Below are 26,122 nucleotides of genomic sequence, written 5' to 3'. Positions count from 1 at the left end.
TCGGATTTGGGAGAAATTTCGAAGTTTCGTCGCCAAGTATCACATGCTGGAATCACACTTGGGTTAGCTCCTGCCCATCAAACTTCCAATTTTATCCTGAAATGCCTCGAAATTGTTGTTGAAACGCATCACCCGGGCAACATCCAAAGTATGCACCAAGCATCCGTTATGTATGACTGAGCCAGTAAGGCAGGAACTGTTGACGGGCTGCCGAAGTAATTTCGGATAGAGGCAAAGAAATGGTATTGGAACCGCTAATCTCCCCGCGATCCAGGTGTACATAATGGGAGGCATCATGTATACTCGCAACGATGAGGTTCTAAAACTGGCAGTGCAGAAAATGGCCGAGTTCGATATACGATTGGACTGCAATATCACAGAATCACGCATTTTGGAAGAGATGCGACATGACAGACTGGAATTATTCGATGAGAAAATTACGCTCATCATATACTAGCACAAAACAATGACAAAACTTTTACTTTCACTCATCCCTATTATCAATCTACATATTATTTTCCCATGCCCTCAGCAGAATGCTTCTGCAGATCTTTGGGATCAAAGGTTGGACACCCCTCATACTCATCGGTCACATGAGACCCTTTGCTTTGAAGCGAACCTCGCTCGCCAGTGAACTCTTCCATGGTTTTAGAAGGCAAGACCTTGGTCCCGTGATGCACAGCCGCAGCATTATGGGTTTCGTGGATCGGAACAATGGTGTGTACAACTTCTGGAGCAATTGTTTCCTTTTGGATTACAGGTTGGACGTGCTCGTGCACGTGGTGGTGGACTCGTTCGCCCGCGAAGATAGGTGCTTCAGTTGCAGATTCGTGTGTGGTTTTGTGAACAACGGATGTGTCCTTATATTTTTCGGCATCACGGTTGAGGTATGATTCAACATTCTTGTCGTTACCGTGCTCGAAAGACTTGTGTTCGGTCGGTAGCACTTTGTGTGAATGCTTTTCTGGGCTAGATATATATGTTAGTTTAGGAATCTATGGAGCTAGACCGAGGTGGACGAACAGAACTTCTTTAGTGTTAACCGGTTGAACTGTTGTATGGTGGTGGTCTTGATGGGTCTCTTTCTCCACGGCGGTCCTTATGTTTTCTTGCTGCTGTGGCCGAACATGTTCGCTGGTGACGGGCTGCCGAGTTTCCTCATCCACAGTGGTGTCATGTCTGTTGTCTTGGGAAACGAGGTTTCCAACGGCTTTCTTGACTTTATTCATATTAATTGCAATATATAATTTCGGAGATGTGATTGAATTTGCTGGAGAGCTTAGAATTGGGTACACATATATACATCTGCAAATGTATGTTTGTGGGCAGTTAATATCAGCTACCAGCCTGCATTTATACTTGCTTACAGCAACTGTACGTCATTACTTTGTCTCTCGATTCTAGCATCCTCTTTCGGCTACAGAATTTTACTTTGCTCCTCGTGGCACACCATTCATCTGCAGAAGATGCACCGGAAGGTTGGGACGCTTTGAATAGCGTCCGCTTTGTCATTTTGCTCATTATTTACGACATGGCTTGGGAAGATGGATATAAGCAGATTAATAATGGCATATTAACTTCCAAGAGCTGTCAATTGCCACCTTCTATGACACGGAGACTACGGAGTAGTCCATTCTCATCATCAAAGGATACGTGATTGGTTTCAAATTTGCAGAAGGACTCAAAGTTGGAAGATTCAAGGTTGGAACTAACGTTGTGAAGTTCGATTAGGCTTAAAATACCATGGAGTAGATCGCCCCAGCTATCTGGAATGCCACGTCATACTTCGCAAGCCAATTTCCCCACGGTTACCAAGAGTTCAAGTTTGCTAGCATTTAGCTGTTCAGCTGGTCTTCCGGAATTAAAGCTCCTTAACCAATCACACGATCTACCTAATAATTCTGTAGCGCGACCATCATTTCACAGTTGAGGTTTACAGCCGATTTGCGCTACTGTCGGAACGTTTTCACCGCATCTCCACTCTTACATACAATTTCATATCCATGTGTCTCAAAACTCTCTCTACCGCAAAAGACAATTTTTTGACCCCTAGCGCGAGTGCTACCGTATAACATCAATATCTGTGTAGATCTGGAAACTTGTTAAAAGTGCTATCTCATCCCTTCTCCACCATAAACACACCTACGCTAATTGCATCACATCTTTGGTCGTCTTGATGAGTCTCTTTATCCACGGTGGTCCAATATTTAGGCAGTGTATTTCTTGTCACGCAACTGGGAGAGAGTATTAAGTAAATACAATCTAATTGTTATAATAACAATTGACCATCTCAAATTATTCCAAACGAGTGTATAGAAGTGTATATATAATGCGATGTTCACCTATGTTCATTCCCTGAACATCTTCCTAAACGGGTACCCATTCGCTGGTGTTGCTTCTGAAGAAGAAACATATTCTTAATTAGCTCGGGCAGCCAATAGTTCTTCCGTGATGCTTACCTGTAGGCTTGTTTTTGCGACTAAAGTCTGGGTCGTAGCCTGACGGCAGTTTAGTGGTGAGGGGTGCATTTTTTGCTGTTCGCCAGAGAATACTGGGTTGCGTCTTTTGGAATGCCAGCTTGGCAGCCTTCAAAGTCCGACGCGGTTTGGAATGAGAGGTAGCCATTGCTCTGGAGTTGCCAGTGAGATCCTTTAAGCGAGTCGCAGTTGGCGCCTCCGTAGGACGACCAATGCGAGGGAACCTGAACTTGGTTCACAATTTGCGCACACGAGCCAGCTTCACCCTCCACAACGCTGTTGTGGTTGACGCTCAGGCAAAGGCTGCTATCATCGTTTTGCCACGAAAAATAGTGGCTTTGAATGCAGTTGACACCGCCACCCGTGGCTCCGCCCAGTCCTATACAACGGGAGACGCATGAAATTGACGTTGCTTGGGCACTGGCGGCGAGTGCCGTAATAATGAACACAGCGTTAGAGAAGAAATGCATGTTTTCTTGTCAAATCAGTTGATAGGATGCTTGATACTTTGATAGAAAGAATGGAAAGGATAGATGTTTTAGAATATTGCGGAAGGTGAACGAGGAGATGGACAGCTTTTATAAGCATTTCATATGCGACTTTGCATGTGTGAAAGAACTATATGGGTCATTCTGAGTTGGGTTCGGAAAATGTTTCACCGGCGGTGAAAATGCCAACTCGTCAATAGTATATCCATATATCTTAGCGTTACCGTGTAGCATGACTTTATGGAGTATATTCCTAGGCTATTTGGAATCTGTGAGCATCTTCCTACTGTTTCAAGTCATAGCTTTCCATCCGATTGGTGGCCTTTTACTGGTTTGAATTGTTGCTATACGCTCTAAACATGTTAGTAAACTCGCTTTTGTGTGTGTCTAAAGCCTAACCAGTTTGTATGTAATAGCTAGAGATATTCATCAAGAGTCTGACATTTGCCAGAAAGAAGAATACTATAGGTATTATGAATTGCTGTAATGCAGTTAACTTGTAGCTTATTTCTACTATTTGGAAACATGAATTCTGAGGTTAAATGTGGTGGTGGATCTTTGAAGTCAGTGGAATACTTCAGGACATAGAGTGTAGTAGTATACGCCGTAATACCTTAGTAATTGCAATTATGCTTATGTTTATAGTGCGCCAGGCTGTCGTCGGAATACTTCCGGTTGTTGTGGGGTAGAGATTGACGATTCTTACTATGCCTCGGGATGGAAATAGCACGTGAAACGCAGGCACAAGACCGTCATGAGAAAATTTATGGCTGGTGAATATTATCCAAAGCACTCCTTTCTACTTTGAAACATGTCAATTGCTGTTTTCCGTCATCTACTTTTGAAGCTGATTGATTTTCTGCACATGAGATCCCAATCGACCCTCATCGGGGTAAATTACCCAAGGGTGCCATGGAGTGTTGTCATCTTGAGTCTAGATACACCATGAAATTAAGGTTTTAGGTCACCATCCTGGGTTCTGGTATAGGAATCTAATGTTCTCGAAGATTTTCCAAGTCTATGGAGAACTAATGTATCTTCTAGAGACCATTTTCCTATCTGGGAATACGCAGTGGGTTGACTAGTAAGACTCATCAAATAGTTTGCCCCTGAAAGTCTCAAACCTATTTCACAGATAAAGGTAATCACGCTAGCCATGACAGGCTACCTACTAGGTATTATGCGAGTCCTAAGTATATAGCTTTAATTTCTTACCCTGTGGTCTGCAAACAAACTGAGATTGGAGAAAAGAGTAGCACATAAGAATACTTAACCGCTCAAGAGTCCTTGATCTGTTTTTGCATTGTACGGACATGTGTATTAATCTATTTACAATATGGAGTCTTTCTTTTCTTTCTTGTTTTTGCAGACCGCCTGCCCGCGTCTGTCTGGGGTTACTCATAGTTCATAAGACCTGTGGGATAATTCAGCACGGAAGCCTTTACCAGGCAAAAACGCTTGATTTATTTTACGAATGAAGGTAAGCGCTAGCTAGGGCGGGCGCATAAGCCAGATCTATTTGAACTACACACATCAAGTAATACCGAGATCCGGAACTAAATAGTGCGATCAGTCGATTCTTCCAAGCAAAAGTTCGCTGGTATGAATCGAGCTACTGCACGTGTTGTTGTATAATATCAATATCTATGTGGGAGTAGATATTGAAACAAAAGTCCTATCTCATCTCTTCTCTACCACAAACCCACGCACGCACGCTAGCATCACACTTTTCGGCCGTTCTGGAATCTTTTCAGCTGCCCACTTTCGGTGATCAGCTCACCAGGTACGCCCATCTCGACAATTTTGCCTTGATCGAGGACGACGAGTGCATCGAACTTTCGAACTGTATTCAGTCGATGAACGATGGACACTATGGTGTGCTCATTAAATTCGGTCTCGAGAGCTTTGATCATGAGCTCTTCTGTATGGTGGTCCACCGCGCTCATGGCCTCATCCAGAATGACAATTCTGCTTTTGTCTTTACGAAGGATGGCCCGTGCCAAACAGAGAAGTTGCTTTTGGCCGTAAGACAGAGCCAAGTCGGTCATGTCCGTATCGAGAGACCCGCTCCGGCAAACGGCGTCCCATACTTCCAATTTCTCGAGTAAAGCAATAATTTCGGTATCTGAGAGCATTTGTCCCTGTTGATCTGAGTCATAAAGGAGATTTGAGCGTAATGATCCTGGAAATAGGACAGGATGCTGAGGAACCACGATTAAACCAGACCGTAGAGCTTGCTTAGACAGTTGTGAGATGTCCAGCCCATCAATCGTGATGGTCCCAGAATAGTCCAATAGCCCAAACAACGTTGATAGCAGGGATGATTTTCCACTTCCACTTCTTCCGCAAACGGCAACCTTCTGGCCTGACTGGATTCGGAGCGAGATGTTGTGAAGGACAGGATCTCCGCCTCCCTCTTTTCTAGTATAGAAAGCCTCGATATTTTGCCAGTCGATTTGACCTCTTGAAGGCCATGAAGTTGAAGGGTTCAAAAGCGTGTCCTCTGATGGCTCAATCTCTTGTGGAGTGACTTGCATGAATTCTTTAAGGCGGGCGATAGCTCCAAGTGACGTTTCAAGAGATGTCCAAGAGGAGATAAAATTGGCGAGTGATCCACTAAAGCCCAGCGCGCTGTACATGGCAATGGCCATATTTCCGGGAGTAGACGTCTTGGTGGTAACTCCAAAGAGTACAAGAAGCACCGCTGCGACGGTTACCAAGAGATCAAGAACCAAGTTCAACCAGCGCTGAATAGAGAGAAGCAGATAGTGTGGGCGCTGAGAACGATCCAGCAATCCAAGAGACGACTTGGTCATAGCAGATTGCCAATGAAACGCGCGTATGGTTGATAGCCCTTCAATAGTCTCCAGAAGCTGTGTGTTCAATGGCGATTTGGCCTGGAGGTCAAGGACACGGAGTTGGCGCGAGGTTCGGAGATAGAATTTTTGCAGTGCGTAGAGTACTATGATTGCGACTGGTAATGTTGCCGCAAGGTATTTCGCACCGACAATAATGATTATGGCGTCTCCAATGCATGATAAAAGGCCTGAGAAATGAAGTTAGAGTACGCTATTGTAGTTCAAGACTTTCTGGCGAATATACCAAACGTCGTTGTATAAACTGCTGTAGGCAGTTCTCGATCAACAAGAGACATGTCTTGGCTAAATCTGTGATCCATGTTTAGCACAGCCTGTTTGCCGCATAACGTTTGCGAGACTGACCTATTAATCAAGTCACCAGTATCGACAGAATTGAAGAAAGCCATCGGTGCCCTGCTTATGTTAAATTCCTCCCTTGCTATACGGTTGGCAAACTTGACTTACTTCATTGTGGCCTCTAACAACTGCCAATGGAGCCATTCCGCAGATCGTGGGATTAAAACGACAAACATGAACCTGTACATAGCAATTGGTGAGAACAGTCTTGATGAGCGGAGGAAGGGTGACTACAGACCAGCAGTCAAAGCCAATGGCTACAATTCCAAGACAGAGAAACATGGCGTATACTCCATAATACATGCCCGTATTCGTATCAGAGTGGCCCTCATTCGCCTCTGTCCACCATTTAAGCCAAATTTCTATATTTACCGTTAGTGAAGACCTTCGACGGTGAATGACACCAAGTTTACTTACGAGCGAATTGAGCAAGAAACTGTTCCGTGGTGGAAAAGAAGAGCGCTCCCAGAGCCAATTTCCAACCTATTGACCTGAAGTAGTAAGCATACAGAGACGAGTCTCCCATTCGTTGGGTCAAATTTTCAGTTTCTTCGGCCTCAGTTTCTTGTCTTCGTACATTGGGTAGCTTCCGCTCAATTTCGTCGGTCGAATCTTCAGATGTTGAGTCATCTTCCTTGCCTTGTTGACTCTTAAGGATGGCTACTGAATCGCAAAGCTCGCTGAAAGTGCCTTGGTGTTCAATTCGGCCATTCTCGAGAATGATGATGTGATCTGCATCTTGAATAAATTCCACTGATGGATGACAACAAAACGTCAGCCAGCACTTAAAGCGATAATCTCAGGTACTCATTGAAGTATCCTAACTTACGTGTATGTGTCGCAAGTATCACGGTGGACTTTTGACAGCGGAGTATTCCCAATGGACCAAATACTTGAGTCCAAATGTGACGCCTGCTTTCTGGGTCCAGACCTGAAAAGATATCGTCCGCTATGAGCACTTGCTTTCTCGAGTAAATCGCTCGCGCGAGCGCCTAGATATACTTGTTAGAAGCGTACCGCAAAAGGAAGCGGAATGTACTTACAACACGCTGCTTCTGACCACCACTGAGCGTAAGTCCCTTGCTTCCAACGATGGACTCATCACCATCTCGCAGTTGCTGAAGGTCCCTCTCTAATGCACACGCCCGGATCACGGTTTCATACCACTCCGAGTCGACTTCTTGGTCCTCCGGTCCAGTGATATTCTTCTTGATAGTAGTATTGACTAACCAAGTTGCTTGAGAGCAGAATGCAATCCCAGATGATGGAACCTTCAAACTGCCACTTGCATGAAGTTCGCCCATGAGCCCGAGCAGAAGCATTGACTTTCCTGATCCAATCTTTCCAGTCACTACTGTTAAAGTCGACGGTCGGATGCTGATGTTCAGACCTTGTAGCACGGGGGTTTCTCCACGCTTCACATTGAATGAGACATCATCGGCCATTATTATGGCCGACCCTCGCTTAGGGAGATGTGTTAATTCAATATTAGAGGCCATATCACCCTCAGTTTGGATTGATGCATCACTGCGTGTACTGATTGGTGTAGGCGGCGCATTTTGGCTTTCATCAACAAATGCCTCGATTCTCTCAAAGCTGCCAATACAGCTCACAAAGGACGGAACAGATGAGAGAAGTTTCGCCAGAGGATTCGTAATCAGTGCGATGATTGATAGCGAGGTGAAAGCGGTCGAGATAGAGAGCTGATTCTGCGCGTTATTGCGACTCACAGCAATAGCAATGCCAAACGTGAGAATCGGAGCCAAGGCAGATGGGGTATTCCCTGGAATTCCGTCAATAGCGGTACATAATAAATGGAAAGTTACTCACCCAAGATGTTCATATATGTGATGAACTTGCGAAACTTTTTTGAGCGTTGAAGTTCTGCCACTCTAAGCAGTTGAATGCTATCTGTCCATGAGCTAGCTCTGCCAAGCATCTTGACTTCCTTTATTGAGCCAATTACACTTGATGTTGTCGTAATGCGTTGCTGGATGGCTTCATTCCAGGCTTTCATGGCCGGCCCCATGAAGTTAGAGAGCCTCGTCATAGCAACAGTGCACACTATTGATCACCGTTAAGATGTTTCGAGTCTTTTTAGGGAACCAAGATCTACTCACCAATAACGGCGACAGCGGGACCAATGCATCCCAGGCCAAGTTCTCTCGCCAACAGCCATATGGCCAGCGCAATTTCTATAGGATTTGCCCATATTTCATGAAAGCTCTCGAACGCTCTAGTAATAGAAGTAACATCAGGGCCGGATAGTGTAATAGCTGCGGTGTCGGAAGATATGGCGCTCACTTCAAGAGTGCGGATATAGACTAAGGATGTCAAAGCACCTCGGATCATTGTGAGAGAGCGAAAGAGTTTGTGTTGATAGAACCCGTTGGAAATCTAAACATCAAAAAATGAGTAATGGCATAGGAGGAATTAGAGAGTGATACGTGCAGCAGAACCAAGGTAGACCAATCCGGTCGCTCCAACAAGCGCATAGCCGACGTCTTTTCTAGCCCCATCACCATCATTCTTTTCCTGAATGTATGTAATCACGCGATTTATAAGAAAAGGCTGAGCAAACTTGAAGCTGATCAAAACTAGACGGGGCAGGATTGTGACGGCCAATGGCTTTCGGAGGGAATCGCATGTAGCAAACAACAGACGATATCGATGGGGCACTTGCGACTTAGACCATTTCTGACGCGCATCCTGTAATTTCAGGAAAAGTCTCTCCGATTTCATATTATCGTCAATCTCGTAAAGCGTATCAGTAGACAAAGCCGTACGGAATCCGCGAAGCAAAAGATCGTTTAGCCACCAAAAGAGGCTTCTATTTATAATGCTGCTTGTCGTTTCCGGTGTCAGATTATTCCATGGGTGCAGAAGAATGTGGCGCTTCTCTCCAAGTTCAAGAAGAAAGACGACGAGTTTGCACGCCAGTGTAGCTGTATAGACGGGAGCCAAGATATTTGTTTTGAGAAGCCAGAGAGTTCGGCACTGGACTGCATCAAAGGCAATAGAGAACACAAGATAGACGAGAATGATGCTTGAAGGCCGAATTGATCGTCGATGCTCCAAATAGCTCAGTACACTCAGTGCGATTCCGTCGGCAAGGCTGAGCGTCGCCGCCGCCAGAGAGGCACGAGTGAGAGCCTCATGATGGACGGACCAAACTACTAGTAGCGATAACTGTAGAGAAACGAGAGCAGCGTAGGCGAACTAAATATTATCGTATCAATGATTAATATTTTTAGGCAGAGGTGACAGACAGTAGTGGAAGAGTATTCACCAATTTAGGTATACCGATTCGATTGCGCAGAACCTTGGGCTTGCTACGAAACAGATAGAGAGTTCGCGGTAGCGAAAAGATGAGAAGCAGCGCACATGGCGCAATGTTCAAGACTGACTGCTCAAAGAGGAGCGTAAAGTCGAACCGAGGTGTCTCACAGCTGTTAGCGGTTGGGCCGAAAGAATTATCACAGCCGAGAGCTGCGTCCGTGGTCCAATTGCTGTCAAGATCCATCATGACGGCATGTGCCGCTCTTCAGGCAGCGACATTGAAGACCAAAGTGGTAAAGAAAAAGGACGAGATTGACTATTTATCAGCTCTAGAGATGGAGGCGCAAGTTGCGAATATTGCGGGTAGATGAGCCGCTCGCTAACCGCTCTTTCAAAAGTTCCCACCTACCGGATGCAGACGCCGCGAGGCTCGGTGTGACTGAATGTTGGTCAGATAGAAGGATTGGCTTGGATCACTAAATCCACTGATTAGGGATAGAAAGGCACATTGCGGGTATTTGGAGACGGTCTAAGCCAATTGGATAGGGGAGGTTGAAGCTATCTCGGCAACACGCAAATGCTAAATTCGGGGGGTGTAGTGGCACCACCACTAAATAGACGTAGACATATCGCTATTTAGGCATGATAAGCATAATGGAGACCTTATTATGAGAGTGATTCGCCATACGACTTGACATCTGTTAATCGGGTTCAACATGGAGTATGGCGGCCAATCAGAAGGCAAAGTGAGACCTAAAGAATATTTGGCCAAGGTACATGCTATACTGACATGTGCCATTCAAAGGTGATATCCGCTATCTGATTCCTCTAGTACGCTTAAGCCACGATCGCGTAACGCGTTGCTGATGGAGATGCTGGATTGATGGATTCTGTGTGTGGGTTGCCTTGGTGGGGGTTTGCGGGGTATGAAGAGATGAGAGGCAGTCAAATAGTTATACCTTAAACACGTGAATCATGATATACAATTGTTGACAAAAACGAATTGGAAGAATATAGAGAAAAGGATGGCGAGATTCTACTCTCTCTTTTGTCTAGGTGGAATAATACTTTAAGGAAGAATAAACAGTGGGAAGAGATCCGCCGTGCTTGACAGAGCGAAAGGCTAGTAGTAAATAAAATGCAATCGTGAAGCCAATGGGTTTGAGTTTTTTTTTTTTTTTTTTTTTTTTTTTCCAAAACATGTAGGAAGACTGAATATGTAGTTCTCATCTTTATTAAGAACATATCTAATGTTGGATAGACATTTAACTTTGATAGAGCTTTTGGCACCGCGTGCCATTGAACTAACTGTACTCTTCTGTACCCAATTGATAGCGTCGGGTATTGCTTCGGTTTTGGGGACAGAACAGCAACAATTGTGAGTCACCTATCCAAATCTCAAATAATCAGTAAACCAGCGCTTTCTAGTCAAGGAATTATAAATACTAATGGCCCCTCAATGCATGGCCATGATGAGGCACACAAGCTCCGCTGCCATTATTACTCAAAAATGACAACCGTGAAACTACCACCAGAAGAACTTGTTGACAGCGACATTCAACTTCGGCGCTGGCGCAGTGACGATGTCGATACACTACACGCCCTAGTTAACCGATCATTAATCGAACTCTCGCCATGGATGCCATGGGCAGCAAATGGCTATTCCAAAGAAGACGCAGTGGAGGCTCTACGCTTGGGCAGCGAAGGCTGGGACGCCGGCGAAGAATTTGACTACGCAATCGTTGTCAGTGACCAGGTTCGCGGTTCGTGTAGAATCGTCAAAAGAGGTGGTCCTGGTGTCTTTGAGCTGGGATACTGGTTAGGAAGTGGAGAGACAGGGCGTGGATTGGCCACCAGGGCTTCAGCTCTCCTCGTCGGCATCGCTTTCGACTTGGGAGCGGATTGTGTAGAGGTTCGAAACGACGAAAGCAATACCAGAAGTGGCCTGGTTCCGCTTCGACTTGGTTTCAATTGCTTAGGGCCTCGAGAAATACCTGCCTGGGAACAGCAGCTTTGGGACCAACAATCGGAATCAGCGAGCAGATCCGACATAGTGTGGCGGATGAGTCGAGATGATTATCGAAAAACTCGACAGAATTTACCTGATGAAACCCCAATAGCAGATTCTGGCAGTTGAAGGCTGTCTGAGGCTGATTTTTAATACACTTCAAATAGACGCTTCTGCATGTACGTAAGCTATTCCCACTGGAATCACCAAGACGCATGATTACAAAACAATTCCTCCCCGACACTTTCTTCATAGCCTCTGAGCATCCTTTGTCTCAGATCACGGAAACTTTATGAGTATATCTTCTCAATAAAACACATCCTCAACACATCCTCCCCCATTGACGTTCTAAACAGCCATGACAGCGCGCCGATATAAAAAGACACAGGCTCCGATACGATGGGACCATACGACGCTGGTAGGCTGACACACTGATACGATGTCGCCCAATATCCACCGCCCCTCATCATCACGACCCGATATAAATAGCCAATGGGAGTACGGCAGCTCGGCAGGAAGCCTGCTCTCGTGAAAGGGGTTCAACAAGATGTTAATACTTACCTGTCTATTACTCTGTCAGAAACTCCTGCCTTGTCTCCTCCTATCCAATCAACTATGTGTCGTATCCTCATAACAACAACGACTTATGCCGGATGTCCAGACACCTGCAATACACACAGTGGCCCCGTCATCACCGAAAACTGCCAGAAATTCACCGAAACTGGTGTTGAGTGCGCCGAGGCTGATTGCACGGTGGAATATGCTGGTCAATCAAAAAGTAAAGGCCAGTGCGACAAACACAAAGACAAAGCTACAGTGACGACAGCACTCGTTGAAGGGGCATAAAAGGTGGAAGTTCCAGGTTGTTGCGATGGTGGCGGTGAAGGAACAAGGTCCTGTAAACTCTTTCAGCATGCTCTGCAGGACAAGGGCTACAATTGTTAGGATAAATACTAACATGTCTATGATGTTGGTAACGTCAATTCATTATACTCAACCTGTATGATACCACCTGAGAACTTGACTAAATTGATTCAGCTAAAGTCACTGGTGATCAAACACATCCGCCCTTCTAGTGCCCCCACATTGTTCTTTGCGTGTAGAGATCGCGCAAGGCGACCTACAACGAGGCGCGGCCTTTTGAAGGGTCTCTTGGCATCCCAAAATCTAATTTCATAGGCCAACTTTAATATTAAGGTGGTTACCTATTTTTTCGTTCCTGTAAAAGGTAGTTTTTAGAAGAACTAGCGCCCTCGGGAGCCTTCCTAAGCGCTTTTCTAGTGTATGGATGATCACTTTGGCCTATCGTTTAGCCCCCCTCCTAGATTGGGGTTGCTCAATTGCTATGTTAGCCTCTCAAGGATTACCAATGACTCAATCAAAGAGCTGACTCTACCTCTTCATGTTCTACCATGGACTCGTACTCAGTAATAGTTAGGGTTGTCTTAACGTCCCATGTTTCTAGTCTCACTCTATCTATTTTACTTCTCTATCGCTGCTCGTCTAGCTCTTTCCTGGATGATCCAATGAGTTGCTGCAGATCCTTCGTCGTCTCAATGGCATTAAGAGAGATCTTTACCCGTATCTCTATAGATTCAACATTCCTGTTAAGGCATTCCATCCGTATTAGCCAATGGTGACTGCCACGAGTAGAATGTCCTAAGGAATGGATTATGGGATACGAGCCAAGAGAGTCTGCAACCTCTTGAATAGCTGTTAGCTCCCTATTTCAGGTCTCTTCGGGTTATATAGACAAACCTTTTATGTATCATCAGATAACTGGGGATTGATGAGTCATTCATGATCATCATACTCCAATACTAAACCAACGGACCATCTCCAGGAAACGTGAAACTTCATACTCCCCAACACCCACCAGAATTCTCATTGCCTGCCGTGGCTGCATCGAGCATTCCCACGGGGCAACACCTCCTGATGACAATGACCAGCTCGGGGCACGACCAGGTTCGTCTTCCCCAGACATCTCATGCCCGAACACAATTTCACCGCTCCCTGTCAGGCCTCCACAACCGACCTGATCCCCGGCCGGTACATCGTCCAGCTCCAGCCCGGCGTCGACTTCGTCGCGCACCTGCAGAAAGTCCAGCGCCTCCTCAAGTCGTCTGGCGCGCTGGGAAGCATCCGTCCAGATGCTCCCCTCGCAGCCATGGGCATATACATCGTGAACATGCCCGCCAACGTCGCCATGATCCTCCAGGCCGACGGAGACGTCAAAAACATAGAACAGGACAGATATCTTCCGTTAGAAAGTTCATAAAAGCCGTCTATCATACTCCATTGCTAAAGCAAGGGGTGCTTCAGCATGATAATACACCCGTCTGAAGCCGTTGGGTTGTCGCTGCGCCTTGTGGATTGTAAAAGATAGAAGATGAAAGACAAGGGTAGTTGTTGGTTTCCTTGTCTAGTTGTGCTTGGATGCTATGTCGTCGAAGATCTGTGGTCCCCATAAAGATAGTTGAATCACTAGAGCTGTTGCCTAGATATTTCCGAATATCTGAAGAAATGTAATTGGGCCGGAGTCGGAGATCAAAGACCTTATCATACCCTTTCCCACGATCAAAAGAGGGAGTATTTTGTGAGCTAATAGCTACAGCCAGGTGGCCGCCACTGTGAGTATTCTCGCCTTTGAGCTTCTCGCTAAGATTGCAGAGGCGTCTGAGCAATTCATTGCTGTGTCTTCGGGGGAGTTGATCCAGGCCATCAATAATGATGTATACGTCGCGTTGAGCTGCAACTAATCTTTCGACTAATTGATCGAGAATACTGCTATCCTCGCTATCCTGATTGTTGAAGACGTGCATTTGTACTCCATCTGCCGGGACAGCTTGCTGCCAGAGTGTTTGTTGTAAGTTGCGATAGGAACTTCCGGTGACTGTCTTGTCGACATAGTAATACAAGAGATGACAGGATTTAAAAGGTTTCATTATCTTCTTCTCTCGAATATACTCAATCATATAGGACCTAGAAATGATAGGGTTAGTCACGGTCTAAAGCACATCATCAAATGCAGAACGAAATGGAGTGAGAAAAAGTTCACTTGCATTAATGTTGTTGTCCCGTGTTTAGCTATTCTCTAGTTAGTGCTCAATAAACAGTTTTCACTATATATGTCCAGCGACTTACGGCAACCACTTATCCAAAGAACAGACCGTCGACATTGCATGTTGAACCAGGCTTGAAATTCTTTTATTTCCAGTAGCAAGTCACATAGTTTAAAATTGTTCCAAGCTTGTATTACCCTCTGATGTTCTTTCTCGGCCAAATCTGCAGGACTGAGCTGAAGACTATATTGGATATACTGGAGGCCAAAGTTGGGTTGAAATCTGATATTGTTGACAACATCTGCATTATGTTGGTAAGTAGTTCCGTAGAAATTTCGAATGCGATCGCTATTGACGCTTACATTGAATGTCGTAAGTGATGTTGAAGTGAATACTGCCATTATTCACGCCCACTACCGTACCATTAATATGCCGCTGGTTGATCGAGGTACTGGTAGCCTGAGACATCTCAATGCCGAAAATGCGTGGGAACCTCTGCCAAAGTCCTAAAAACTCAAGTATAGGGGTAATAGACGACAACAACTTGTAAACAAATGATCTGTCATCAGATTACAGACCTGAAACTGTTTGGTAGAACGGGGGTATTTACGCCAAATTTTTGCTCAGTTTGAACTGAATGAGGCTCTACGGCAGAAGACACTTATTGGGCTGTCACTGTCAAGAAATTTGCCGGTATCATGTACTACGGATACCGGAAAGGCGTCAATAGCGAAAGGCGGCTATTCCGATATGCATAGGTGCCAGCGGAGACAAAGAAATGTCGCGTGGCAGCCATGCCAGCGTCCCATGCCAGCGTCAGGGAAATGCTGGCAAGGTCTGGTTGGTTTGTAGTGCCGTGTGACCATCCATAGCAACATTAAGCATGTATCATGTATACTGCATGTAGTTTACTTTCGTTCAATACTTGGGCATCAACCATCGGGTCCTGGCATCCGCCTCTCAGTACTTGCTGGTACAAACCACGTACTGCTTGTTTTAAGTACAGATAAGATCGAAGAGCCCTATTAGACTATCTCCATCAACTCCTCATACAATGTATACTGTGTGAAACCGAATCAACGCGGCATGGGAGCCCGCAAGTGCCATCTAACTGAGCTCGAAGGATTGTATTCCATGATCACGTTTCTAAGGCCCAGTGTTGATATCGCTCTCAGTAGCTATTTCTCAAACTCTTCTGCGTTTTCTAACAACTGAATAGTGTATGAAACGATTAGCATACATAAATTGGCTTCAATCAATTCACTCACACTCTAGGAGTATACGTGGCTCTACTACGAACAGCCACCTCAACCCTAATCACGCGTTGATACCAGACTGGAAAGGATGAAGCCACGTATAAAGATGACAACATTTGACCGACAAAAAAAAGTCAAATTCCAGCAACATATTGACAAATTAATATAAAAAATACTAAATCAATACCCAACTTGACATCGAGGGCCTTACCATACGCTTCAGCTCCTACCCCAGTGATGAGTGCCACTGACATTGAAGTTACCATTGTTAACACCCAACACGCTTCCGATGTTGTGTGTCTGCGTAACATGATTGGCGCCGCCACGAGCGTTGCTCAATGCCTCACCCGATGCATTCTCAATTATTGGGTCGCAATCCTGGGCAATGTCTTTCAGCTCCTCTAGGTTGGGCTTGTTGATCCCTTTGCACTCATCGCTGCTGAGTTCCCAGAGTTTCTGCTTATCACCCTCAGGTAACAGACCTTCCAGATTATCAGTAAGAGAGGAAATGTCTGAGATAAATCTGTCGAAGTGGTCTCGTTTGTAAAAGGCCCATTTCAGACCGTCTACCACTTTGACCGTCTGAGATGTCCGTCTACCAATGAGGCCTTTGAAGCGATTATGCAATCCTCTGAGATCAGCTGGGATGCATGCATCAGCGTCAAGAAGCTGGTCTGATGAGGTGCCATTCTTTATCTTCCTGGCGTCTCTCTGAGCCTTGGCAACGGTGTCTTGGATTTCGAGGAGAATTCCAGTTGTAGGATCCCCTGTTGGATTTTCCAGGCCTTCTGCTCCATTGATAGGTGTTGCGAGATCTTGAGTTGTTGGATTCCCCGTTGGGTTTCCTGGGTTTCCAGACCTACCAGAAGGCACTGGGATACGTTTCCTTGCGATGTTTTTATTATTGTTGACTTCACCCCATCGAGAGAGGCGCAGCTGAATAAGATCAAGCTTTAGCTGATATCTTTCAAATTCGCTTTCAAATTCTCGTGCTAGTTGGATTTGGCTGAAGGAATTGAGAACAAATCGTAATAGTCCAATTGTATTGCCAACAGGATCCATGTTCCGATAGGATTGAGGACAGGCTGTGGCTTTGCGATTTGGGGACAATGAGATGCAGAGACAAGAGTAATGCTGAAGGAATGCGACATGGCAGAACAAGAAGCTGGAGACAGCGAGCATAATATAATGAAACTATTAATTACAACACACCAAGGCGCCGCATGGAAGCAAGAAATCGGCATCATGTTGCCGCGTCTAGCGACGACCTCAACTGGATGCCTCGCAATATAAGGCGTCCGTTCTAGAGCCGTCCTCGGCAAATGGTTGCTCCCACTCTTACACCGAAATCGTCCAAGGGCCAGTTGCAAGTACTTATATGCGGCTGCGTATTCAGGCTATCTGCATGCCCAACGCAATCACATGCACGCAGAGCACCCCGCCTCCCAAGTGATGAAGAGTACATGTAGCAGAGCCGCAGAGCAACGGTCGCCAGAACGTCAGGCCGCAACGATTTGTCTTCTAACTCTCATACCACATGATCCATAGATGCTATCTATGAGTCAAATCTTCGGCAAAAACATGAACGTCATGCAAGAAGATTGAGTTTCCTTTTTTTTATGATAATGAAGACTATGTACGTGTTGCTTCTAAGCAACAGAATTGACCAAGAATGGCTGCTCCATGTATCTAAAGCCCAACATTGGCTGGGCGGAACAAGTGACATAGAACTGAGGTTGAGATAAGAAATCTACAGCAGACCTGTTGCAACGGTTATCACGCGCTAGAGCTTAGAGTGCTCGCAGCAGCCACTTGACATGCAGATAATGTCGTCATCAAGTGACGCTGGGGCTTAAAAAAGCTGCACGTACATACATAAGGGTTGCATAGAATAGTCTAGAAAACAGGATAGAGGAATAAATGCTGAGCGAGTAAGTCGTAAGCATAGAAAGCGGCTCTTAGGGTCATTGCACCGGGACATTGGACGCAGAGAGAGAATTTACAGATACGCATATGTGTTTGACGTATGCTACCTACTTCAAGATGCCATATGGTATCATTCATTGAACTCATGAAACTACCTCATCCTATGCTTCATATCCAAAAATACCACGCATTACATAGTTAAGGCTTACAAACTAGAAAACCTCCAGTCCTTCCATGATTTCTGCGAGAACGCTTGAAGAAAACTCGCTCTCAAGACTACCTTTCAATCTACTAAGAGCTCTATTTTTTGCAGAAACACGGCAATTCTTTTGCCTACATATCGCTGCATCCTGGCGAATGTGGCAGCGTTTTGGACTGGGGGCGAGAGGCTCATGCCATTTGGCTCGGTGAAATTTGATAAAGAAATTTTCAAGGCAATAAGTTCAGGTAGCCGAGACGGTGAGAGTGGGTTAATCAGAGTTATCTGGACCGTCAGGAACATTCTCATCATGGGAATCGTTTAGATGTCCGAGGATGAATCTGCCTCTGACCATTTCCTTTTGCGAGCCGGACGACTCGCTTGACGGGCTTCTGTGGGTGGCAGCGGCAGACCTCGATAGAACATTCCTGGGGACCTAGCCAAGATGAAACTTGGGTTAAGCCGTGCAGCTTTCATCTTCAACAGGGTCCGTATCTCCAAGTTGTCGAACCCAACGCCTCCAAGATGGGCCATGCTCAGAAACGACATCCACTCAGTGCCGAACATGAACTCGAGTCCCTTCAATCCCCATTTTGCCACTTGTTTGGCCGCGTGATATCGTCGATTTCCCCATTGTCCGAGGACATGAGCGAAAAACCAGTGAGACTTGACCACAGTCACAGTTATAGAACCAGCATCTGCTGCTAGAGCGGGCTTGAAATCGACTTCTGCTTTGAGCATTTCGTCCAAAATATGCCTGGCCCTAATTCGATCTCCTTTGAATCGGCCACCCCTTAGTAAAGGATCAGCCAAAAAGACATTCACCCCTTTACAGTCAGGACACGAGCAACGAACTCCAGGGCGCGCCAGACCAGGGCGCTCCGGGCATCGGCCCACCCATGTGTCGACATAGGCCTTTAAGATTGCAGATAGCAATCTTGCCATCAACTGCGCTCTATATTCTTCGTATACCACTTCAAAACGTTTCCTTAGTGGTATAAATTCCTTCACCATGGGTATCCATAGAGTCTCGAATTCGGTATATGGTATCTGCGGCGCAGCTTCGACAATTTTGGAGACAAAGAGTTCAAGAATCCCGTCAGATTGGTCTTCTGGGCTAAGGAGTTGATTGATGAAACAGACAAGGTTTCTGAAATGGACTCCGTTACCTTCTGCTCCAGGCCGAGGAAAAGGCAAAGGTTTAGTTCTGCCGTACTGATTCTCATATCGAGCCTTATCAAGCCTGCGTATGGAACCCGCATCATCCTTATCATGATAGATATAGGTACGACAGAAAGCCTCATAATCGTATTCCACCTCGTCGAATGCATCACGTAATACCCATCGATGCTCATCTTCCTCGATGTACTGCTCGTAGTCATCCCACTCATCCTGGCCGTCAAGAGTATCGGGGTTGGTCTTATGCTGGCCATCGGGGCTATCAAGATCCATATTATCCTGCTCCTTGAGAATATTGTCATCATAATCATCGTAATTGTCATAATCGTCGTTTTCATCATAATCGTCGTCGCTCATCATCATGCTGTCGGTTTCAAAATTCTTGAATCTATCAAAGTAAGGACCACTGGTTATGCCCCGCAATTGTTCGAAGGTAGTCGACACAATCAGAGACTTGGCTACCTCCCGATTAAACTTTAGGCAATCCAACTGGAGCAAATATTGAAACATGCCATAATGATCCACTTTGTGTATCAGGCCGAGAATTGCTGCTGTTTGACGTTCCAGGCCGATCTTCTCTATGCTAACCAATTCTCAGTTCCGTATCTCTGCATGTAGGGAGAAGGCATGATGAGACGACTTACACTAGATGTAAAAACTCAAATGGATCGTCAAAATAGAGAGCAAATTCGGCTAATGCTTGCCCGTCTTGCACCACCAACTGTTTGTCTTTACAGGCCTCAACGCATGTGTTCAGAACGCGGCGAGCAAAACGAAGCATTCGTGTTGGGATCCCATGATGTCTTCGCCTTGGTACTCCGTGGAATGTGCTTTCTTGTCTCTGGTTAATGGCTGTTTTGAGTGCCCTAATTTGCTGTACAGGTCGAGGATATGCGATTATCACATCCAATAATCTGTAGGTCAAATGGTTAACACGCCAAGTCTCTGACGTCGACTCGATTTCGCAATACTTACGCTTTTTCGATGGCTTCCAATCGTTCTTCCTCACTATCGTCTGCAATGTAAAGCCACTGATAGAATCGAGGGAGGAAGGATTTAGGCAGATCATGGTCATTTTGAACATAGTGGTTGAACCAAGGATAGAGCCCGAATATGAGCAAGGCATCTAAGACATCAAGAAGATCAATGTCAAACGGTGGTACCCTGAACCAAGACCCCTCCATCTGATCGGGCGTAGGGTCCACCATAGCGTGGCAGATTTCCTTAAAAATGATAGCTGAGCTTGGAGGAGCATCTTTCTTTAAACAGGCTCTAGCATAGCTACCGATTAATGCCCAAGCGCCATCCTCAGAATGGGGGCGACCATATTGGTTATACCCATAGAAAAAAGAGATAATATTAGCACGGGGGATAAGAACAATGGCCTAAGTATGGTTAGTTTGAAGTTGAGATAAGAGAAGCGAAAATAACCCACGGCTCGGGGAGAGCTGGCATCCAATAAGCTGAGGACTCCCTTTGTAATGAGGCCATTATTAGTAACTTTGTCGCGATCCAGGCTATATATTTGCGCATTGTACTGTTTGGATCGATCGACTTTACGGTAAGCAGCTGCGCCACAACTCATCCTCTCTTTCTTGACGACTGCGAGAAAAATCTCAAAGGAAAGTTCGTCTGAGAGGCTCTTAACATGCTGAAGCAGAATATGATCTTCTGGTACAAGATCATTCGTCGAAATCGCATAAGGTTCATATCTTTCTCGAAATGGATAATACATTGCTGTTTGGCTGCGCGATCCGGAGGTTTTGGTAATCCACTGCTTCAAAGTGTGGCGGAGAGGCTGCAACTCACGTCTCGGCAGCTCAAGTTTTGCCGTATCAAGCTTTCTATCAGCATGAACACTGAAAACTAAAGGCCATAGATAGCCTGACTGTATCGGAAGCGATTCGGTCTTGTAGTGCCAAGTCGTAAAGGATTGCGCCGCTTGGCTTGGTGCAAAAACAACCGTTTCCGTCTCCCCGTGCTTGAACGCGATCTCGCCGCCTTCGTGTTTAGACGGCAGAAACACAACAAGGTTACCTATGGAGTCGGTTTCTGAAGTTCTATTTTGCCAATGTTAACAAAAATGATGATATACATGTTCAAAAGCAGACTTGAACTAACAGAAGATGTTCACCATATCTGAATCCAGACTTCATCAAAATCATCGTAGAAGGTGTCGCTCGGAGCGGTGTAGTCACGCCGAGATTACTAGAAGCCTGGCTCAAAAAGCCTTGAATGGTATCGGTCCATATAGATTCATCCAACGCGAAATCTGTCGCTTCAAGAAGCGAGAGATATGTGGTGTCACGGGCGTGGGCACTGATTTGCTGAGCTTGCTTCTCGTCAAGAGGCATGGTGATGTTCCCAACACAGTTAACAGACACACCGCCAAGAGAATCTGGTAGCGTATGAAGAGAAAGAAGACTCCCAGCCTTCCCCAGGCGCGCCATGGCGTCCCGAACTTCGGCCTCGATGTTTTCATCGTCTTCATCTGTGCTCAGATCACCCAGACCGATTTTCGCATCATCAACAACGTCAACATCAACATCATCAAGATTCTCGTGCTTCGGGTCTAAAGTCGCGATCATTGCTTTGCGAATTGATCACCCATCAAAGAAAGTACCTATCAAAACAGCGATTTGGTGAGAGTTGAGACACGACATACGGTGTCGGCTGGTGTAAAGCCCATTAGTGGAGAGCTAGGTAGCGTTACATAAGCTGTCCATTGATTGGATGCCTGTAAGCACCAGTTAAGGTACCGATTTGCCGATATATTCAGGGGTAGCTGAGAGCACCAGCTGAAGCTCCACTCTTTGTGTCACTGTTCCTAGGTACTCTTGGAACACTGCTTGGTATCTATTTCTGAGCTTCACGTGAATAAAATACTAATATGGGGCTAATAACCAGAGCTGATATACTTGCTTCACTCTCCTTTTGCACCCAATAAGCGTGGGTCCTGATAAAGCCATCTATGTCCTAGAATCTGCGTTCTCCGTGCTTGTAGGCTTCTTATCAAAATGAGTGTCCCAAAGAGTACAATTGTAAACCAAATATACGCGTTGGATTAGCGTTTATTGGAAATAGGCGGACAATATTAAAACCATTTCTCAATAAGATAGAAGTCTCTGTCAGGAACGAGTTCACACGTCATGGCAGCCCTACTATATCACACTATTACGGGAATTAATGGGATCAGCCCAACATTGTGCGGATGCGGGATCATCATTACCTGCCGTAAGCAAGCAATATAGGTATCTTCCTACGATATCATATCTAAGCCTCACTAGGTAGCTAACATTCGATCGCTTCTTCACCCTATACGGTCCCAGAGCCACCAGGGTCCCGTCGTCAAATCCGGGGTTTATCGGAAGTACAATAAATATCATGATCCAGTGGACGCCCCTTCATCTATTGAACTGCTTATCATCCTTTCTAGCCACGTTCTGCGCATTTCTACGAGTTTGTTGCGCAAATTTCTAGGCGCATTCTTCACTCCCATCGATAATTGCAAGAAATACATGAAGTATTAGTTATTGACGAATGTTTCAAGAATTGATGCATGAAACAAGTCCTACTATGAGTAGCACTTGGGGAACCCCCCTTCTCACACGGTCATAGCAAATGAGGTGATAAAAGAGTCTCATGTACTTCACTGTTCCAGAGCTTCGTGAGCTTGTTGCGGCAAACGACCAGACCTCTAATAAACAGACTTGGATGGGGCCAACCTGTCGAGATTCAAATTGGCTCCTTTCAATGTGAGGTCAACATGCGCCTTGGCCAATGTGTATCTGTTATGGGTATAACGTTCTTAACTCATAGGCGTACAGTGTTGGAAGTCTGCATTGGTACGGTGAAACTTTATCACTGTGTTTGACGGACAAAGAGGCTTTCTATGAGAATGAAAGAGTAACTTGCCAAAAGCTGAGCTCAAATTGCCTTCTTTCCTAGAAGACTTTCTTTCAATTCGGCTGCGATTTGGTTAAAAACAACTGCTTAGGTGGGTGCATCCTAGAACTCCATCTTTAACAAGTAGGAAATAAGTCTGGTAAGAGTGAGATGTAGGCCTCAAATTCGTAGCATTTTCATATCTTTTGCTATCTCGTAATGGTTATTTTCTCTGTTCTTTTATTATTTCTTTCTTTCTCTTTTTATCGGTTCCCGGCTTTTTATACGCCGGTTGTCATCGCCGATCTCCAATGCTATCACACTGCAGTGCGCACACGCTTACACGGACAACTACCCGCAACTCCCCCGTATTACCTGTACAATTTGATGCAGGCACTCATCTAATTCTATCAATCTAATCAAATCTATTCGGTATTTATTTTAATTCTTCTTGTTTCTCCCTTTTGCAGTATCATTTCTCTCCAAACATACAAACTCTTGCCACGCGTCAGACGCCGCCCCAAAACCGGCAACTGATCAGCAATGACGCTCTCAGCGTGTCATCTACAGTGGGGAACTTTTGAGCGCCTTGCTCCTCCAAAGCCACTATTTCCAGGTTTTCCAAGGTACCAGCCCACGCCGCCATGAGTTTACCTGTACTTACACCCAATTGATCCTCTCACAAGCAATCAAAGTCATGCCATCCTTGTCGGCGAAATCCTAAGAAGGAGGTCAGCTAATTTACATAATGCAAGAGCACATGCGAATAGTACATGCAGCTTTGTACTCCTGCATTCCTGCTAGTAGATGGAGGCTGAGACCATCTGGACAATGAGAGCATCAAACGTCATTGTTCAGCGCCATACTCGTGACGTCACAAGATGGCATTCTTAATGCATGTTTTGATCACCATTGAAGTAATCCATGAATTGGATATTACTTGGTGATGGCTTCTTTTTTCCTCTCCTTTTGTCTACTCCATCTGTCTGTGACTGACTGCTACTAATAAGCTGCTCTGTAACAATCCATCTCCGACAACCAACGTAAGTATCGTAGAAACCCTCTTCACAACACCACTAACAAACATCCAGCCAACAACCAACTTTCACCACAAGATAACAAAAAGAATCCGCCAAAATGCCGGCAATGAACGATTGGCTCCGCGACGACCTCTTCGGCAAAGAGCATGACCTCTGCACCGCAATCACCTCCGCCAACCCGGCCCCCGCCGTGCTCAAGCTGTGCGCCCCCGACGCCGCCCTCATGTTCCCCAAGATGGACATCATCAGCCCCGAGGACGAGGACGACTTCAAGGACGCCATGAAGGCCCCCTTCCACCGCTTCGATGATTACGAGATCGAGGACATGAAAGCCCACTTCATCGGCCTCATGGGCGGCGTCGTCACGTACAAGATTAAAGCCACCAGGGGCAAGGAGAAGTACAATGCCACGGCCTCGTCGACTTGGAACCAGGGCGCCGATGGGGAGTGGCTGCTTGTTTCCCATTCTGAGACGTTGATGTAATGGAATGGATTGGGGTGTTACATGTACCAGCCGGTTGTTTGATGGCGCGATGGCCGTGCTTTTTTTTATAATCATTTGGAACGAAATAATCTGGTTTACGACTTCTTCATCTACTTTTTTATGTTATATGAGCTGCTCTCAGCGAGTCAAATACGAGAGTAACTCATTTACTTTATATATGCAAATATACATCATATTTCTTCTAAAGCTCAAGATGAGTCTTTCTCTCTATCTGTGAATCCTTCTAATAAAGAGCCGCCATTCGCATATCACTGTACTCCCTGCAGTTCACCGGCTCATACTTCTTCGGCCTCTCAGGCCCCCAACAGCCAGGCACACAATCAATCGTCTTCTCCATATCCGCACACATGAAATACACAATAGAATACCTCTCCTTCGTCGTCTTATCCTTCGGGATCTCTCCCTCATCTTTCACCAACGGCGGAGCCTTGACCCGATGCAGTGTCGACTTCAGCTCATCATTACTCCAGCGCATCAAAAAATCCCCAATGTTCACCACCGCCGTGCCGGGTATGTACGGTGCAGGGTTGAATTTCCCCTTCTCACTGACATCCTCTACCTCGAGCCCTCCAACATCATCTTGGAATAGCATCGTTATTGTTCCGAAATCCGTGTGCGCAGCTATCCTCTCCGCTTTTCCCTGCCGTAAAAGATTTTCTTCGATGGCTGGATAATGCAGCAATCGAATCTGGTTATCTTTCTTCTCATGATACCCCACGAAATACTCCTTCTCAAGCCCCATCCCCAGCGCAACGAGCCTCAGCAGTTCCATTTCAGCAGCATAGCAAACCTCATAGAATTCCTCAAAGAATTCCCGAAACCCTGGAAGAACGTCTCGCGGTAGCCACACGTTTGACATACGTGCCTCTTCGTCGTCACGTCCAATGTCAAACGATTCCTTCACATCAGGTACGTTCCGTGCGGCAGCAATCGACGCCTCATCAAAGATCATCTGCGACACCTTTTCGCGACCCACGCTTGAGTAGCCGCGGTGGTGCCAAGCCTCTGGTGGATGAGGAGCTAGATCTTTGTCGCTTTGCGGGAGGCTGAAGAACTTGCGACTCTTAGCGATGAATGTTAGCCAGATTCAATCTCATCTTGAGCAGTCCTCGTGAGGTATATAGGCACAGTCTACTTAGTAAGACAATGAAGGGGTCGACGCGACTTACCCAATTGAACGCTTCATTGACAACATTTTCGGGCACGCTGTGATTCTTCACATACGCAAAGCCAACATTTTTGAAAGCCTCGTATATTTTTTTAGCCACGATTTGTACATCCTCATCCGAACCAGATCGAGCTGGTGCAAGATCGATTACGGGGATGCTCGAGTGCTGATCAACGTTATTTGACATTTTTTCAATTCTCAATACTCGCTCACAATCCTGAACAATAAAATCATAGGAACAAGCTCGTCGTCAAATTGCATGGATTACAGCATTACCTTGAAGATGACAATTTGCGCAGTTATCTCATGTCGCGTGAGGCTGTGACGTATCACAATGAGGGGATACCACGTGCCGATCTGACAACCAAAAATCCTCCGGCGCACTGAAGAACGCATGTACCTTATTCTCACTACACTCAAAGATTTAAAATTATC

General features: G+C 45.7%; 10 protein-coding genes across 10 annotated transcripts; 4 read left to right on the top strand and 6 right to left on the bottom strand.

Moving 5' to 3' along the window:
• Positions 1 to 512: 512 nt before the first annotated feature.
• Positions 513 to 2,625, bottom strand: V8C40DRAFT_261325 (uncharacterized protein; the record flags this gene model as incomplete). The annotated part of the gene is made up of 3 exons (XM_083219252.1): positions 513 to 969; positions 1,024 to 1,219; positions 2,460 to 2,625. The coding sequence occupies 3 exons, from the start codon at positions 2,623 to 2,625 to the stop codon at positions 513 to 515; spliced, it is 819 nt and encodes a 272-aa protein (XP_083077632.1).
• Positions 2,626 to 4,393: 1,768 nt separating this feature from the next.
• V8C40DRAFT_232343 (P-loop containing nucleoside triphosphate hydrolase protein) lies at positions 4,394 to 9,792 on the bottom strand. The gene is made up of 12 exons (XM_083213118.1): positions 9,470 to 9,792; positions 8,632 to 9,399; positions 8,301 to 8,577; positions 8,011 to 8,244; positions 7,224 to 7,963; positions 7,010 to 7,172; positions 6,598 to 6,933; positions 6,419 to 6,542; positions 6,289 to 6,360; positions 6,187 to 6,237; positions 6,068 to 6,132; positions 4,394 to 6,011 (listed from the first exon to the last, which is right to left on the bottom strand). Exons 1-12 carry the CDS (start codon positions 9,704 to 9,706, stop codon positions 4,687 to 4,689), a joined length of 4,392 nt encoding a protein of 1,463 aa, XP_083077631.1. The 5' UTR covers positions 9,707 to 9,792; the 3' UTR covers positions 4,394 to 4,686.
• Positions 9,793 to 10,643: 851 nt separating this feature from the next.
• On the top strand, positions 10,644 to 11,866 carry V8C40DRAFT_92108 (GNAT family N-acetyltransferase). The gene is made up of 3 exons (XM_083223611.1): positions 10,644 to 10,837; positions 10,946 to 11,646; positions 11,824 to 11,866. Exon 2 carries the CDS (start codon positions 10,970 to 10,972, stop codon positions 11,594 to 11,596), a length of 627 nt encoding a protein of 208 aa, XP_083077630.1. The 5' UTR covers positions 10,644 to 10,837; positions 10,946 to 10,969; the 3' UTR covers positions 11,597 to 11,646; positions 11,824 to 11,866.
• Positions 11,858 to 12,567, top strand: V8C40DRAFT_92090 (uncharacterized protein). Its single transcript, XM_083223610.1, has 2 exons — positions 11,858 to 12,436; positions 12,506 to 12,567. Exon 1 carries the CDS (start codon positions 11,960 to 11,962, stop codon positions 12,311 to 12,313), a length of 354 nt encoding a protein of 117 aa, XP_083077629.1. The 5' UTR covers positions 11,858 to 11,959; the 3' UTR covers positions 12,314 to 12,436; positions 12,506 to 12,567.
• Positions 12,568 to 12,956: 389 nt separating this feature from the next.
• On the bottom strand, positions 12,957 to 14,997 carry V8C40DRAFT_261322 (uncharacterized protein; the record flags this gene model as incomplete). The annotated part of the gene is made up of 5 exons (XM_083219251.1): positions 12,957 to 13,071; positions 13,330 to 13,724; positions 13,801 to 14,449; positions 14,788 to 14,830; positions 14,892 to 14,997. The coding sequence occupies 5 exons, from the start codon at positions 14,995 to 14,997 to the stop codon at positions 12,957 to 12,959; spliced, it is 1,308 nt and encodes a 435-aa protein (XP_083077628.1).
• Positions 14,998 to 16,004: 1,007 nt separating this feature from the next.
• On the bottom strand, positions 16,005 to 16,847 carry V8C40DRAFT_261321 (prion-inhibition and propagation domain-containing protein; the record flags this gene model as incomplete). Its single annotated transcript, XM_083219250.1, has 1 exon — positions 16,005 to 16,847. One exon carries the CDS (start codon positions 16,845 to 16,847, stop codon positions 16,005 to 16,007), a length of 843 nt encoding a protein of 280 aa, XP_083077627.1.
• A 955-nt stretch (positions 16,848 to 17,802) lies between these two features.
• On the bottom strand, positions 17,803 to 21,731 carry V8C40DRAFT_232329 (uncharacterized protein). Its single transcript, XM_083213117.1, has 5 exons — positions 21,211 to 21,731; positions 20,525 to 21,149; positions 20,065 to 20,474; positions 19,734 to 20,003; positions 17,803 to 19,672 (listed from the first exon to the last, which is right to left on the bottom strand). The coding sequence occupies exons 1-5, from the start codon at positions 21,675 to 21,677 to the stop codon at positions 18,232 to 18,234; spliced, it is 3,213 nt and encodes a 1,070-aa protein (XP_083077626.1). The 5' UTR covers positions 21,678 to 21,731; the 3' UTR covers positions 17,803 to 18,231.
• Positions 21,732 to 23,481: 1,750 nt separating this feature from the next.
• V8C40DRAFT_91993 (uncharacterized protein) lies at positions 23,482 to 23,877 on the top strand. The gene is made up of 2 exons (XM_083223608.1): positions 23,482 to 23,600; positions 23,661 to 23,877. The coding sequence occupies exons 1-2, from the start codon at positions 23,518 to 23,520 to the stop codon at positions 23,776 to 23,778; spliced, it is 201 nt and encodes a 66-aa protein (XP_083077625.1). The 5' UTR covers positions 23,482 to 23,517; the 3' UTR covers positions 23,779 to 23,877.
• On the top strand, positions 23,822 to 24,658 carry V8C40DRAFT_92012 (uncharacterized protein). The gene is made up of 3 exons (XM_083223609.1): positions 23,822 to 23,869; positions 23,985 to 24,017; positions 24,066 to 24,658. The coding sequence occupies exon 3, from the start codon at positions 24,112 to 24,114 to the stop codon at positions 24,496 to 24,498; it is 387 nt and encodes a 128-aa protein (XP_083077624.1). The 5' UTR covers positions 23,822 to 23,869; positions 23,985 to 24,017; positions 24,066 to 24,111; the 3' UTR covers positions 24,499 to 24,658.
• Positions 24,644 to 25,978, bottom strand: V8C40DRAFT_232325 (isopenicillin N synthase family dioxygenase). Its single transcript, XM_083213116.1, has 2 exons — positions 25,689 to 25,978; positions 24,644 to 25,582 (listed from the first exon to the last, which is right to left on the bottom strand). The coding sequence occupies exons 1-2, from the start codon at positions 25,872 to 25,874 to the stop codon at positions 24,743 to 24,745; spliced, it is 1,026 nt and encodes a 341-aa protein (XP_083077623.1). The 5' UTR covers positions 25,875 to 25,978; the 3' UTR covers positions 24,644 to 24,742.
• Between the last annotated feature and the right edge of the window lie 144 nt (positions 25,979 to 26,122).

This window comes from Trichoderma camerunense, assembly GCF_050948025.1.
Source record: "Trichoderma camerunense strain CBS 138272 chromosome Unknown V8C40scaffold_2, whole genome shotgun sequence".
Classification (NCBI taxonomy): domain Eukaryota; kingdom Fungi; phylum Ascomycota; class Sordariomycetes; order Hypocreales; family Hypocreaceae; genus Trichoderma; species Trichoderma camerunense.
This window is presented reverse-complemented; position numbering and strand designations above follow the sequence as displayed.